General features: G+C 42.7%; 1 protein-coding gene across 1 annotated transcript in view; it reads right to left on the bottom strand.

The window, feature by feature from the left end:
- Window positions 1-16193, bottom strand: part of roraa (RAR-related orphan receptor A, paralog a) — a 170544-nt gene that overhangs the window by 41834 nt on the left and 112517 nt on the right. Inside the window, 1 exon segment of the mRNA XM_029432977.1 lies at window positions 15056-15085. Coding sequence (XP_029288837.1) covers window positions 15056-15085 — 30 coding nt within the window.

Here is a 16193-nt window from a genome sequence, read left to right as displayed (position 1 = left end):
TCTGCGACCCACGTTCAACACTGCCTCGCACATCTTCCCGCGGAACAGACACATCCTCTGGACTGGAACAACAGGATTAAGAACGGGGCAGAAAGGGATAGCTACAAGAACCCGCCCCCTCTCCGACCCCTTTGCCCCCCTCGACCCTGCATGCTACCTCACATCTATGCCAAAGAAACTTCTGCTCTGAAGCTCAGGAGCTGTTCTTGTCGGAGACGTGCAAAGATTACACCGGCTGTGCTTTCCACAGCACCACACACACACACACACACACACACACACACACACACAGCAGTAGCAGCCAGAAAACACACACATACAATTAAAAATAAATACCTTTACAAATGTTTAGAAGTTACAATAATTACAGCGCAGGCTCTCTTTCTGAATACAAAAAAATAAAAGCAAAGATCGGCTCATGCATGGAAATAAATAATACAAAAGCTTGATTCACTTAAACACATTCAGAAGCACCGTATTACTGTATTTCTCCCTCCCTCCCTTTCGCTCACTCTCTCTCTCTCTCTGTCACACTCATGCCTTGCAAATGAAATGCAAAGAGTTGGCAGGCTATGAATAGCGGAGCCGTACTTCCCTACTTGTTACTCAGGGTGCAGGATAAGCATGCGTTTTGCTCTTACCTTTCATAGCTGAAATCACAAAATACATCATTAAGCTTCGAGTCCATAAGAAAACAACTATCACCAGCGCAAAGCCCTCCACTGCTGTCTCAGCAGCAGCTGGCCAGCACAGCTCTGTCTCTCAGCCTCCGAGCATGACCACACCAGAATCCATGTGACTGTGACATCAGTGTTCATGTCTGACTGCTCCCCACCCACTAGCCTTTGATTGGCACAGCATGCAGCCAGTAGGGGCGCTGAGAGCTCAGGCAGGGAAGCTGGCCCTCTTCCCACTGATTGCAGTCAGAGCCTTGTATACCGGCTTGCTAGACATAGCACACTCTCGCTATCTTCTCGGTCTTATCTTTTAGTGCGAGGATAAAGTCAGAACCAGTTCTCGCAGATTCATCATGCTCTTGCTCTTGTTCTGTTCCATCTACACTTGGTTTTCTTCTCCTTCTTTTTTAGTTTTTTTTTTTTTTTATAAATGGTGCAATGTCAAAAGGATAAAAAAAAAAAAAAAAAATCAGAGATGGGGTAAAAGGCTAGACAGGGATGAGAGAGGGGTGAAGGAGAAACATAGTAAAGGAAACAACACAGAGAGAAAGTTCAAAAAATAAAAGGGAGAGTGAAGAGGATGGATAAGAGGGAGATGTGTAATTTTTTCTGTGGCTCAAAGATCGAAGAGCTCCGCTCTTCTCCTCCTCTCTGTCTGCAGATATGAGTGATCAGTGTGAGGCCAGATGTCTGCGAGCAGCGGTGGGCCCTACACAGAGAGAAGATGAGTGGAGCCTCAGCTTCTTCCCCTGACCTCTCAGAGGACCCGCATGCCCCTCTTTCCCTCTCACACACCGACGGCTCTTCCACACTCTTTTTGACAGGTGAAGAAGGGTAGATAGTGACGGAAGGGTTTGGATGATCCCTTCCACCCCACAGCGACCGGGCGATGAGTTTCTTGCTATCATTTCTCCTTCTCTCCCTCCTGTGTCCCTCGCTCTCGCCCCCTGCTTCCCATTCCAGTCCCTACCTCGCTGTCTCTCTCCGTCTCTCTCTCCTCCCCCCTCTCCTCGCTCATCCTCTCTCATATGATAATCTGTTCTGACTCCTAACCAGCTGCCTCTCTCTGATACAATATTCTGGTTTTAGTGCAATCCAGCCTTGGCCAATAACCACGTTGCATTTGGCATTTCCATGAATAAGCTGGCGCCCATATCATCTCGTCTCAAGACAAACATCATGCAGCTTTGGTTTCAGACCCTACAATATTTGTAAACTAAAAATTAAAAAGGGAAAAAGTATTTTTTTTACAACACCGATATCCAAATTTGGATATTTTAGAGGCTCATTTCACATTCTACAGTGGTTGGATATTAATAACACTACCGCAGCACTGTGTATTTGACACTGAATTACGACACTTCCACAGGGCAAAGATTTCATATTAACGATGCGATTGTCAGAGACATTTGGATTATTTATTCATTCCCATTTTACACACTAAATATCTATATTCATTTGATGCCTTCTATTGTGTTCTGTTCATTGAATAAAAGGTACTTCTAACCACATATAAAATGGAAATGAGGACTCAGCAGCTTGCAACATAAATCTTCCCATGACAATGTTTCATTAGGACCTCTATGATCCATTAGAGACACTAAACACATTAACTCACGTTGTGTCAACACTGGCCTCTTATTTCACATCGTCTAATGAACAAAATATCATTCAGAGGCTGATAGCATCTAATGGAGCGTGCCAGGGATACAAACTACACGTAGACAAGCCGTGGTAAACTATTCAAAACAATGTAATGTCAGTGACAGAGCAGTTGTCTCATTTCTAGGTTGCCGTCTCCACATAAGTTCACCGGATGAGTCAGGGCCACGACGCACGCAGGAACATGTTTAACTGCCACTATCTGTGGTTGTCTCTCAGAAACTGACTGCTCTATCAGTCTTTCTAGAACCAACCGTGGCTGTTCACACTGTGGGTTTAACACTGAGCTATGGTTAAGGGAAAACAACAAAACCACGATACTGTAGGAAGGGTTGCGTCTGCCGGATGGTTATCCAAGAACATCCGAGAGGAGGATAACATCCATATTACCGTCTAAGCGCCAGGAGAGTTGAAAGGAGTGCATGTTTTGTCTGCTAACAATCTATGTGGTGAATAAGTGAACATCTCACAGAAATCCCTACACGTTAGGAGAATTATGAAACAACTACTGGCTAGTTCTTACAATAAAAAAAAAAACAACAACCTAGAAAATGTTTCAACAGAATCAATGTGGCATAGAGAAAAAAAAAGTCCTCTGACTGCTGCTTTTCACACAACTTTTCAGGGAAATAAAGTTCTAACAAGATCCCCATTGACCCCTGACTTGTCTTGTCTATCCATCCACTTTCACATTTAAAAGGGTGCGTTCACAAAAATTACAAAACAAAAAGCATACTACTTTCTACCAAAGAAACGGTTCCTGTGAAAACCGTTGACAGTCCTGTAGATTATCCAGAGTAACTTGGACACTTTCCATGGACAAAGACTTTGACCAACCATGAAACGCAATGTCCCTGGTGCAAATCTGGCCTTTGTTGCTCTTCATTCATCATCTCTCTGTCCTCTCATTTTTAATAAAGGAATAAGATGCCCCAAAAATCTTCTTTTTTTCCCCTCAACACTGTGACCACCACAAACTAAATTCAATCCATTTGCATTGTACCAGAACTATGTGCATAGCCAGATATTTGTATTGTCATTTTGGTGGACCAGCCCTTTGAGAAAAAGCTAATAAACCAAACTTGATGTTGTTATATGCGTTCAGCTCCACAACAAATACAGTTCCTCCCTCTGTATATAGTTGTGCTTAAAAGTGCAGGCCTTCCTAAGGAGAAATGTTTACAGCAAAGCTGCTTAATTTGCTCTCTATCACACTCTTGACTGCTCCACATTACCAACGACAGTATGCCAATACCCTGCCGATACTCGTTCATTAGGCCATTGATTAAACCACAAAGGCTCTGATGGTCCAATGTCTGTGGGTAATAATGTGGTGATCACTGACGTGTAGCCATCAATAGAATCATTTTAGTCGATCGCTTCTTTATACCGGAGTATGAAAAGGAAGTCGGAGAAGAGCTCGCTTCAGCAGCAGTTTTCTTCTTTCTACAATAGCAGCCCTGCACAACCTGCCTTGCTGACACTGTTGTGAGCTGAGATAATTGAATGAATGTATACACGAACAAGTGTACAGTCCATGAATGTTGCTATGTGTATATTGGTATGCGTCTGTGTACTGGTTGTGAAAACAAATATCCCTCATGGATCTAAAATCTTAATCTAAATAATAAAGTCGCGATGACTCCAGGAGTGACTGGTGCAGACACTACATTCATGCATTTAGACCGGGCCGGTCATGCGTCTCGCAATTCTCTTGGATTAATTCAAGCAAATGTATTTACTGTAAACAAGCCCTGTGGAATGGAATTCAATTGAGATGAGGTGCAGAGCATCCACTGGTGCCCCTGGAGGAGAGGAGAGGACCGGAGCTGATAATGGCCTCATTAGCAGTCTGTCAGTAGCCATTCCACGCACAGACTCACAATGCAGCTGATCCATGTCAACTCTTACAGCTCTGAACGGGCCTCAAACATGTACTCGGCGGCCTTTGACCCCACACGATAAACAGTTACGGACTTCCTCGTTTTTCGTCCTGATCTCGTTGTGCATTCTAGAGAGTCGAGGCTTTTATTCCACCACATAAGCCACCTGGGTGTTTGGAACCGCGATACCCACCTGAAGCAGCGGAAGAATTAACAAGCTTCAACAGGCACTCCATGAAAACAATACAGATCAATTTAATATAGATGCCAAGGAGAGGAGGGCATAATATTAGAACCATAACAGCACTGGCCCACACCGCACAATCATAAACCAATTTAGGGCCATTCCAGGCAATTTCCTGGGGGCTTCCACTTGTGGGAAGACTTCAATAAATCATACAGACAACAAAGGGAATATCTATTTCTGTGAAAATAGAGGACACTATGCCAAGAGGAATGTGGAGGGTTGCATTTAAAGACACATTTAAATAAGAGAAGTGAGAGTTTAAAAACATACTACATGCAGCTGTTTCCTTGGGTTTTATGGAATACTGTGTAGCTACAGGAAATGCTGTTAACTCATTACAGTTAATGGATTTTCCATGGAGCAAAGCAGTGTGTGTAGTCTAGAAAGTAGCAGCTGTAGGTAAATATTGTGCTTTTTACACTCTTTAACAGTTACACTGATCAGGTGACTATATTAGTGATTATATACACTGCCCTTCATCCTTTATATACACTGCAACTCTGGGGCCAGCTCAGCACTATTCTCTTATTATCTGTCACTCGCTACACATACACACAAGCACAATATTTATAGAACAGCAGGGTCAAAAGGAAGAAATATGAAAGCATATCATTCCTACATAGGTGAAGTGTACACCCGTCAACTGTCATGTAATCCGAATCAACAACACAGTACTTATAGTGAATGGTTGACAAGGCTATAGCCTTTTGTTTTACTGCCACGGTTATTTATAGAGCGTAATTTAAATCCTTTTTTTTTTTTTTTTTAACAAACACAAAAATAAGAGCCTCTGGTATTTATCAAATCAATTCAATCACATAGAAAAAATAATAATACAAGTACCGTGTCACGTGGTAACCAAGCTAACGTGTCCTCCACTGGCTGACCACGCTTCACATCATTTAAGGCCGACTGGCACGCCTGCCCCACATTAACTTAATCAGGTAATCAGGGAGGTGGTGACAAGAGGCTGTGAACAATATAAAAAGCACTACACTTCAATGCAAAACATCAAACGCCCTCAGCTACTTTTTAGTCGCTATTTTGTTCAGTGGCAGTTAAATTGTCGCTGTTATTTCTCTGCTAGATTTAAACTAAGTGAAATGCCAGGCAGTCTTTGGGCACTTCAGAAGCAACACAAGTGTTTACAATCTGCCCACTGGAACGGGATGTTCAATTGATTGATACAGCCATGAAATAAAATATGTGCCTCGTCATTCAACAAAGGTTGTCATTTTAGTGACTGGAATAAATCAGTTTATTTATTTGGTTTTATCAGATGAAAAGGCAGTGGTAAGGAGGGATCATCAGCGCGGCTGGAGTGCTATCATATATCTCACGGAACAATGTTTCAATAGATCAATAGAAATCAGATTTAACAATGAATTGCACTGCATCTCCTTTGTGCGAAGCTGCCCTTGGGGACAGAATGGAAAGGGATATGAGGATAGAGAGAGAAGGAGCGAAAGGGAACGAGGAGGGGAGATTATCGCAGGCATGGCAGTCTGTGTGAGAGGCTTAGCCTGGCTAGGCAGGGAGGTGGAACCCTGTGAATTCTAATGAACTGGCAAGACTCCCCCAAAACCAGCTCCATCTCCATGGCAGGAGGACGACAGGAGGGAAGGAGGAGGTGATTAGGAAGGCGCAGCCCCTCCACCGCAAACCAAACAGAGCAGGTCATTTTCCCTGTGATAATTATGGCTATAACCAGGCATGAGGGATTGGTAATGGACCTGCTTATTCTTCATGCCCTGCAAAGGCAACCACTGAGCCTGTCAAGGGGAAAAGCATGATGATGAGGGTTTTTTTTTCTTGTTGGTCGGGCGACTCTAGTAAGAGTTGCGATAGCTGTTGAAAAGGGCAGCAGGGGAACTTGGCCTTTGAGGGAGAAGTTAACGAATGAACTTCATTATTGAGGAGCATACCAGGGAGACCCCCCGGAGTGTGTGATGTATTACCCAGCGTCAAACTTACACACTCCCCTAACATCACCAATATAGCCCGACATCAGCTCTGGGGGGGAGGTAGACGTGAAAACTAAAATAGTTAACCTTCTGGCTTAAGGCTATAGAAGAAAAAAAAGAAACAAACAGTGATGTAAAATATTTGCGTCAATAAAGTTGTTTTTAACAAAAATCTATTTTTAAAACCTTTGAAATGACTCGATATTTCGTCTGCTCTTAGGCTGAACAGTTTCACCATTATTCTCTCTATTGAAACACCAAAGTGAGTAATGAGGCAGACACTGCTCCGCGCACAAAACCCTAAGAAGAAAACTGTTTTAAACTAACACATATTTAATGTTCTCTCTGTGACTTCAGGTAATGCAGTTGGTCCGGTGAGGCGGTCCACATCAACGTCATGTAGATTACTCTCATTTATTAAGAGGCGGCTCTGTTGAGGCATGAAAGTTACTTTTCTCAAGTTCTATGAGCTTTATAAAAACAAGTGACCCACTGGAGGGACTAATGTTTTCCTCAAGATTGAGGGAGATCTTCAGGCTATGCGCGACGTGCACCACTTAGCCTTCCCCCTTCCCCCTTCCCCTCTTCCACCGGGCCTGGATGGAGTTTCTCTATGGTGGACGGGACGAAGGAGCTCTTTTACCCGGCGCACTCTCAACACTTTTACTCTTGACTTATGAGGATGCCATGGGTGCAGGGGAGTGATTCATCACTGGGTGTGCTCCTCTTGCACCCTCACACATTAGTAATGTGGTCCGCTGAGGAGGAGTCCTGTCATCAGTCTGTACCTGGACCCTCTGAACAAGGTAGGTCAACTGGAGGCAGCAGCGGCTGGCCCACTTTTAGTCTTTCACAACACCTTTAAGTTTCCTCCAGCTCTGCCACAGCTGAGCCTGACGGACACACTAAGACCAGCCTGGTCAAGGGGGGGGACACTGCCTCGGTGCTGTAACTGGTGTCCTCACTATATCGTTTGACTCAGTGAAGCTTGTACTCCCAGTACAGCAGGCCAAGTGAAACTTAGTGAGTTTATTGCAAAGGGGTGGGGGGGGGGGGGTATCTTAAAGCAAAAAAATAAAATAAAATAGGATAACAAACAAATGACTCATAGTTTGGATGAAAAGTTCCCCGACTTCACCATCTGAAACCGCCTGGGGATATTTCATCACAAGACTCCGTAGTCTTCTGTAATACAGCCGCAACAAAATAAGTGGCAAACACATGATCGTCTGTTCTTTCACAAAATACAGAGCCACTTTAAGTCAGCATAAGCCTTTGACCTTAACATTGCAGGTAATGCACATTTAAATACCTACCTCAGTATTCATGTTTGTCATTTTACTTGTGAAGATTAGGTGTAAAAAGGCTATTTGAAACCAAAACACAGGATTAAGGGATAATGCTGCTCTGTGTCTTGTGAGTCGACCTTGATTCTGTAATCCAGCACAATACTGGAGAACAGCATATTTCTCTCTCTTGTACGTTCAATACTCTCACTGTAGAACAGCTCACGCTGATGTAATGGCAAACAGCATAATGGAGCCACGCTGAAAGAGAAAGTAATCTGAATTAAGGGGAACTTCATTGTAATATCTGTGTAATAGAAGTGGAAATAGTATTACAAGATTTGTACAAAGAGAAATACTATTGACAGAACCTTTGCAGATGGTTAAAAAAAAAGTGAATTGATTGAATTACGCATACCTGCATTTTAATGACCATGTTGAGAAATGAACTTGATCTTTAAAGTGAACCAACCTGCAGTCAGCCACGTCCTTATTAAGGACTGTGCCACTTAATCAGGGAGGACGGCAATTTAGCAAGGAGCTAACTATGCAGGAGGGACCCTCTGTGGCAGCAAACACATTACAGAGCATTGTGTCACCTGACTCGCGCAGGTAACGTATACATGCTCCCCTCTCTTCTCTCAGTCTGCCTTATTTTCCTGACTCCATGTCTCCTTTTCTGTTTTTTTTTCCTCTTCTTCTGCCGCAGACACACTAGAATGAAAACCTGCCTTTGATGTCTGGGATCCTATAATGCTGAGCAGTAGAAATCCGCATGCCTGTTATCTGTAGAATCTTAATGATGACGGCTAACTTCACAATGGGTTAACCACATCTCTCTGTTCTCACACTGCACACCCACAGAAACACAAATTAATAGCAACGGTGAAAAAACAGCATTTCTCTAATAAAGCAGATTCAACAAAATGTGCACAATGCGATCAGCACAAATGTCAATGTATAATATCACCGAAAGCTTTTGTGAGCACTTCTGCTTTCTTCTCTGTCGATGTAACTTTTTTTCCCTACTTTCTAGTTTCTGAGCAGAATGACATTATTTGTCGGAAAGATGTGATCCTCACTTCAAATGTATCTAATTAAGTTTAAATAAACATTTGATGCGTGCCGTGCAAACTGTCTATTGTGTCGTGCTTTGTCCCAACATATTTATTTTTCTTTGTTGCACAGTGACGATTATTATGTTTCTTAAATCGGTGCTTACAAGATATTTTTAAATTATTTTATTATAGGGGACATCTTACTCGTTGCATGGTTTATTCAACAACATTCTTCTGAATAATTCAGAAATTAAATTATAAATGTAAATGTTACTCGCCTTTATTCATGCGTCATATTGCATCAGACTTTTCACATCCTAAAAAAATCATAATGGGATATTTCTGACAATAGATTTTTTTTTGTTCCACTTCAGTTTTGTCTAATTTGTCTCAAAGTGCACTTCAGTGAGAAGTGAAGACCATCAATATCAGATACATGCTGCTCAGAGTGATAAGCTCCGAGCAAGAGAGGATGGTCTATGCGTATGGCTGCGACTGAGGAACTTGATGATGGCACAAGGACATTTAATTATGGCCCCCATCTTAAAGCTTCCCCATCAGCATCAGTCAGGATCATATCTGGAGGAGTTCTATGACCTCCGCCTCTGTCGCCCTCCATGAATCAAACCTTTCATTACATGCTGACACTCTTGTCCTGCGCTGAATGTGTGTACACCATGGGAAAGTGATGAGACATCGGAAACCTGATGAGTGACGGATAACCTGCGCTTGTGCAAAGGCTGGCCGACTGTGCGCCGCCGCCGCGAGCGCGAGGCCGACCGTGCCCTCCCAGCCATGCCAACTGCTTCGCCTGGCAGACGCCACCATCTCAGCATAGCCCTCGGTCCCTGGCCCCTCTCACCTGAGGTGGCAGACAGCCGGCAGAAGAGAAATCGCCCGCAGCATATGGGGCCACTTACTTTGGCTGGCCCAGCCAAGCATTGTGTCCTTGTCACATGTCACTTACTCTTGTTTTCTAGTCTGACAACACTTCAAGACAGGGCCTTTCAGTTTTCAGTGAGACACAAAAAGAGAAAGGGTGAGGAAAAGCTGACGAGGCCTCTCTTCGCTCCGGCTCAAATTCTCTGAAAGAGCCGGCACCAAGAGAAGAACCAGATTAAGAGCCAACAAAAGCAGAGCTTCCCCACAAAAAGCGGCTGTGCACCCCTACAGTTCCCCTTGCCATTCTCCTCCTTATAAAACACTCTGGGCCCAGAGGAGGTGATAAAAAAAGAAGCGTCCACACCCACAAAAACGTATGCAAAAAAAAAAAGAAAAGTACAAAGGCCATTTGCAATTTTACAAAATGGCAGACATAATGCTTTTACTGAAAAATGAGGACCTGCCATATTGTGTTGGAGGGAAAAAAGTATGGAAGCAGAGGAAAAATGGAGAAAAATCATGCTGGCCTGGTTTACGACAAATAGATAGCTCTATTGATTTCCCTCTTACAGTGACTGTCCATCCTTCACTGTTGTGATTACACTGACCTATTTCAGAATAAAAAATAGTCGTCTATTATAGATTATACCAAAATGTCCAAAAAGAATACTCTTTTTTGTGGCACAAACAAATAGAGTAAGATGAAACATAACCTACAGTACAGAGGAAAGAAAAGATTCTGTCAATTTAAGCGTTCAATGTTGCAGTGGGAGAAGAGGAAACAACGACTTCTACTACCATGCTGAGAATCAAATAACAGAAAGAGTGGCTGTGCTTAGCGGGGCCCTGCGCTGTCAATTTCAATCCCAACAAAGAGGAAACAACATTAAAATTATAGCAATATTGCTTAACCAATGATAACACATAATAATGCCAATTTTAACAAACTTGGAATATAGTTTAGTAAAAAACAACAGAGTATAACATATTTGATAATAATCTAATGCGCTGCTGTATTGTGTTTCTTGCTTTAATACTCTTCAGCACAGTTCAGCGTTGTATGCTTTGTGCTGATGATTCCTCTGCGTCTGTGTGTATTGCCGTGTGTGCTCGTCCTGCTCCACTATGTCTGTGCTGCGCGTCTCACTAGACTATCTCTCTCTGCGTAGCTCAGGGGACTCTGGCTGGCTGATCTTCATTATCAGCCCTAGCTTAACAATGTACTGGATGCACTTCCCACATGAGTGCAACTAACAAATCCCCACAGAGCTGAATCAAGGCAACAATGTGATGAAATACCTTCAAACAGCCACTGAGCATGGAACACTGAGCTGTGCAGAGACAACTCACACTGCCCCGGGCGATTCCACAGGAGTGCGCCTGTTGCCAAGCAAAATTAGACAGCAACTGGGACATATTATTCTCCTAAATTGGCAATGTACAGCACTATTAAGGACCATAAATCTCATGTTTGATTAACTGAAAAAAAAGATCAACTCACAGAGCCAATGCATTAGCATTCTACCACGGAGGGAAAAGCTGCCATTGTGCTATGTGAACACAATGAGCATTATTGGGATTAATAATGCTGCTAGCATTTTTGTACCAAACATACACCATACTACTTTTATGAGACATTAAAGCTACAAATTCTTGCTTTATAACTTTGAGTTGAGTGACAGATATCATTTCACAGTAACTCGGCACTCTGCTTTTCTAAGACAGTGCAGAAGAATCTAAATCATCTGGTTCCTTTAAAACAGATTGGCTGTGCTATTGCTCTGCGAGTGCAGATATCTGACGAAAGAAACTCGATACAAGCTGCTAGCAAATAAATGAAGATGCAGGAGGAAGGCCATGTTTCTCAATCAGTGTAAGGAGTCTGTCACCACAATGGAGATAAATATAGGGTGAAAACAAAACTGGGACTCTCTACAACGTATCTGTAAGACTGAAGAGAGGAAGCCTCATCCGTCTCCTTTTCTCTTTTCCCGGAGTTACATTTGTACTACTGCCTCCCTCTGGCCACTCTATTCCCAATCCAAACTCAAACACACACTGCACATAGCACACATTAATACAGGGGCCTGGCAGAATAACACAAACACCGGTGAAATATAATGAAATCAAAACACAATAACAACGCTATAGTGCTTGAATAATAGTTTAAAGAGGTTTTGTGATTTCAGCTCTCTGGACATTTTTGAGGACATAGTTTTTTGATTTTATATTTTATTGTATGGTGTTTCTGTCTTTTGGACATATAAGCATAGTGTCAATTTATCTTGTATGTTTTGTCAAATCTATAACAAAGCAAAATGTAAACAAAATTGTAGATTAGTAAGCCTTTGTGTTGTTGTGTATCATAGTCTGAACAGTCAGTCAGACAATCAGTATGTTGTACATCTACAGCTGCAAGAGAGAGAGAGAGAGGATTAGCTCTAGGTAATCAGGAGATCTGCACTGTTCGAGGAACAGCATCCTGGCTACACGACCTGTGTGCGAGCGTTAGCTAGCTCTCTGCTATTGGAGATGTGAGACAGAGCCCCAGACTGCTGATTTGAGATTAGAGGTGAGACGTCTAATCTCAGTGTAATCAGCTGCTGCATCTGATCCTCCGCTCCACAACCATCTCTCAACAGGTCCAAACAGACACTCATCTCACAGCAACGCAGTCTTGCTGAGGCAGAAGACGGTAACTGGTGTCCGGCATCAAAGTAAAAAAAGAAAAAAGGGAAAAAACTACAATACAAAATGTAAGACCTTGATCGTTTGCTGTTACCTCTGTCCCAGGCAGTTTAAGGGATAACTCTAAAAGTCAATATATGCAAGAGCATATGTAAAACTGTCAGGGAAATGTACAGGAAAACCACAGCTGACTTCTTGCTGAGAATTATAGCCTTGTGGTTTAAGCAAGTGCTGGTGAGGGGCCGCCCCGTATGGCAAATGAAAAAAGGAGGGGAGTCAGAGAGAGAGAGCGAGAGAGAGAGAGAGAGAGAGAGAGAGAGAGAGAGAGAGAGAGAGAGAGAGAGAGAGAGAGAGAGAGAGAGAGAAGAGAGGGTGATGCCTCACACTGTAAATCTACTTAAGTCCTTATAACAGCCAAAATGGGGAGAGGACATCACAGTCATTGGCACAATGATCTAAGTATCTGTTTTCATCTAGAACACTTCACCTTCTGATGGCTCGATGATTAGTCCAGGCGGGTGGATGGAATAGGAAAAGGAAGGAGACGAGACGAGAGGACAGAGGAGAGGACAGAAGAGGGAAAGGGAGGGGAAGAGGAGAAGATAGGAGAGGAGAGGAGAGGAGAAGAGAGGAGCTGAGAGGAGAGGAGAGGAGAGGAGAGGAGAGGAGAGGAGAGGAGAGGAGAGGAGAGGAGAAGAGAGGAGAGGAGAGGAGAGGAGAGGAGTCTGCCAGTGAACAGCTGCCCCTGTAATTTATATTGATGAGGGGACTGGCATGGCGGGGAGCTTCCAGCAGTTTGATCACTCAGGCAGAGTGGGGAGTTAGTCAGAGACACGGCCCATCCCTGTGGTCTGGATTGGACTAGGAAGACCTCCTAAAACACACACTCTCACACACACACACACACACACACACACACACACACACGTTCTCACACATACACACACAAGCATGACTGCCAAGCTCACATTACAAGTGGCAGTGTGGACTGGCATAGTGGGGAAGCCAATGTTTTCACTCCGAGAACAGAAATAGATATACAGACTGACTATTACCATGTAGGGCAGAGCGATCTCCCTCATTATTACTCCACCAGCCATATAATCACCAGGCTTCTCTGAGAAAGACCTCCCCTCCATATTCTCAATGACCATTAACTGGCCCTTGAACTTCTTCTTGTGCACACACACAACTCTGACAAGGTTCAACAGCCGCTTCCTGTCTGTGAAGCACAGCAATCAACTACTTGTTAAGAGGCTTTACTTTGATTTCCTCACATGGACAAGATTTGAATATTTCTTACTGATATGAGACAGCGTAGTCCAGTCTCTGCCCAGGACTTTGAACCCAAGACTCCTAAATCATGCTCTTTGATTTGAGCCCCCCTTCCGGTGTAGAGGTGCTTAGCGCCGCACTAATTAAGATAGCGGGAGCGGTGGATGGTGGGTCAAAGCGTTTCTGTTCTACCTTGAAGATATCCTGACACAGACACGAACATGCACACACACACACACACACACACACACACACACACACACACACACACACACACACACACACACACACACACACACACACACACACACACACACATCAAAAAAGAAATACCACAGACCCTCCAGACAAGCAAATAGCTTAACACACAATCATGCTTCTGTTTTGACGGGGCTGTTTGAGTAAGGTAGAGCTGTCTAGCATAGAAGATCATATCCTTTGCCCTGCTGTCTGATGTAAGAAAGAGCCGGGGTGTTTTACAGGGAGAGATGCAGCCTCTCTCAATCTGAAACACTCCGACCGCTCTTACAGAAAAGCCCTCTGGCCTTCCCTCTCCACAAGTTTCATCAGAGTGATCAGAGGGAAAGGATAGCCTTCAGGGCTAGTTTCTTCCGTTCACACAGTGGGGTATGAACACACACGCATAGATGTACACACACACACACACACACTGCAGTACACTACAGAAAAGCGTTTTTACATGCCTTTTCGATTGCACTTCACACGTGTCAGAATACAGTACAAATCTCTTGAAAATCATTGATTTGTACAGGTTTGACTGTTCATCAATTCTTCATGAGCAGACTCAAATTGAAAAGGCAGTGTTGGTTAGACAAGGCAATGCCTGTGTACTATTGTTGTAGTGCACAAAGAAGTCTTGCATCTCACATGTGAGGCGTGTCACATACTGTGTAGGTAATCTTTCAATTGCAGTGATATGATCTATACTCGAAGAATACAAATTCCGGTAGTTAATGCAGCCCCAGAGGTTAAAAACCACCACACGACACCACATCCGCAATGTTCAGCTGCAAGGCCTTGCAGAAAACAAAGAAGTGCTTCAGCACACTTTGTGCTTCAACTGTGCATGATTATCAAACAGTCATAAGACTGCATAGCATTTTAATTTCCTCTCTGGGGTTATCATCAAATTCTTTCCAGGATGGAGAAATACGAAGTAGTGAAAGTGGATGGCACATATTCAATTGAAGGTATTGATTTATTACAATACTAGTGAGACAACAATGTGCATATAGGCACTGATGAAAAGTGTCAACAGAGAGAGAAACAAGATGATCTTATCATCTCTACTGTACACGAGGCACGGAGAATTAGATTTTCCTCCACATTAAGTCTTAAAATTAAATGACATTTTTACAGGAGACAACAATACAAAATGTAAAAAAATGAATGAAAGAAATATTTGTACTCACAGGTATGCGTCTTCTTTGCTACCGAGATACCTGCAAAGAGACAACAAACAAACCGTAAAAAAAACATTTAGGAAACAACTGTAAAATACCCAGCACAAACTATATTTTACACCGAGCTTTGCTTAAAGCTGAATGATGGTGATGATGGGGATGAAGAGGTAGACCCTGTGGTCCAACAGACTGTCACTGTCCAAGGTCATTGAGGTGGCAGGCCCAGGGCAATTATGTGTGTAGGCTGGCGTCTGACCTACGGCCATGCTACATCAACATCCACGACAAGGTGGATGAAAATCTATCCTCCGCGGGCAATGAATAAAAAATTATACTAAAAACAAACAACATTTGGAATGCTAATTGTGTTGAGCAGCCACACTGATTGGACCTGAGAACATGACTAAGTCTGTGGCCCAGAGCGGGATGGAGGCACTTTGACCTCAATGCTAGTTGGTAATCCTTTATTTAAACAGGTAGTCTCATTGAGATTATGACCTCTTTTTCAATAGCAACTGTGTACAAAAATCACATTAGAAAGTATAAGACAAAAGTATAAATGCAAGCACAAACTATTGTCAACAATTAAGTCAGAATATAACGAAAACAATTACATGTAACATTCAAAAGATACATTTAAAAAGGTGGTGGATACCAGTAGTATGTGAAATGCAAATCAAAGATCTTGAAATAGCATACCCTTTTGTTGTTTTTCATTTATTATCATTTTAACACAATATGATTGATAAGAGAATCCAAATAATCAAGTTGCTGGTGCTATATAAGATAATCTAAATGTGCATTACAATGTGGAGTGACACAAAATATACTTTTAATTCATATACTGTGAGAATAAAGAGGACCCAAAACAGACCCTTGTGGGACACCTTCGCATTTGACTTTGTACCAATACAAACAACACCATCATTATTATTTCCAGACATAGTCACAAAACCAGTTGATTGAAAACCTTTCTTTAAGAAAAGGCCACCATCCATGATAAGTGGATAAAAGGGCTGTGGTGGAGTCCAATATTTTACAATACAATAAGCAGGTAGAATTGAATTTGGATGGTAATTATTTTAATCAGTGAGACAACCTTCCATAGATGTGGAATTATAATGGAAATAAAAGTAAGGTCAAACAT

The sequence above is a fragment of the Cottoperca gobio genome, chromosome 6 (assembly GCF_900634415.1).
Source record: "Cottoperca gobio chromosome 6, fCotGob3.1, whole genome shotgun sequence".
In the NCBI taxonomy this organism is placed as follows: Eukaryota; Metazoa; Chordata; class Actinopteri; order Perciformes; family Bovichtidae; genus Cottoperca; species Cottoperca gobio.
Note: the sequence above shows the minus strand (reverse complement) of the source record. Positions and strands in the feature narration are given on the sequence as shown.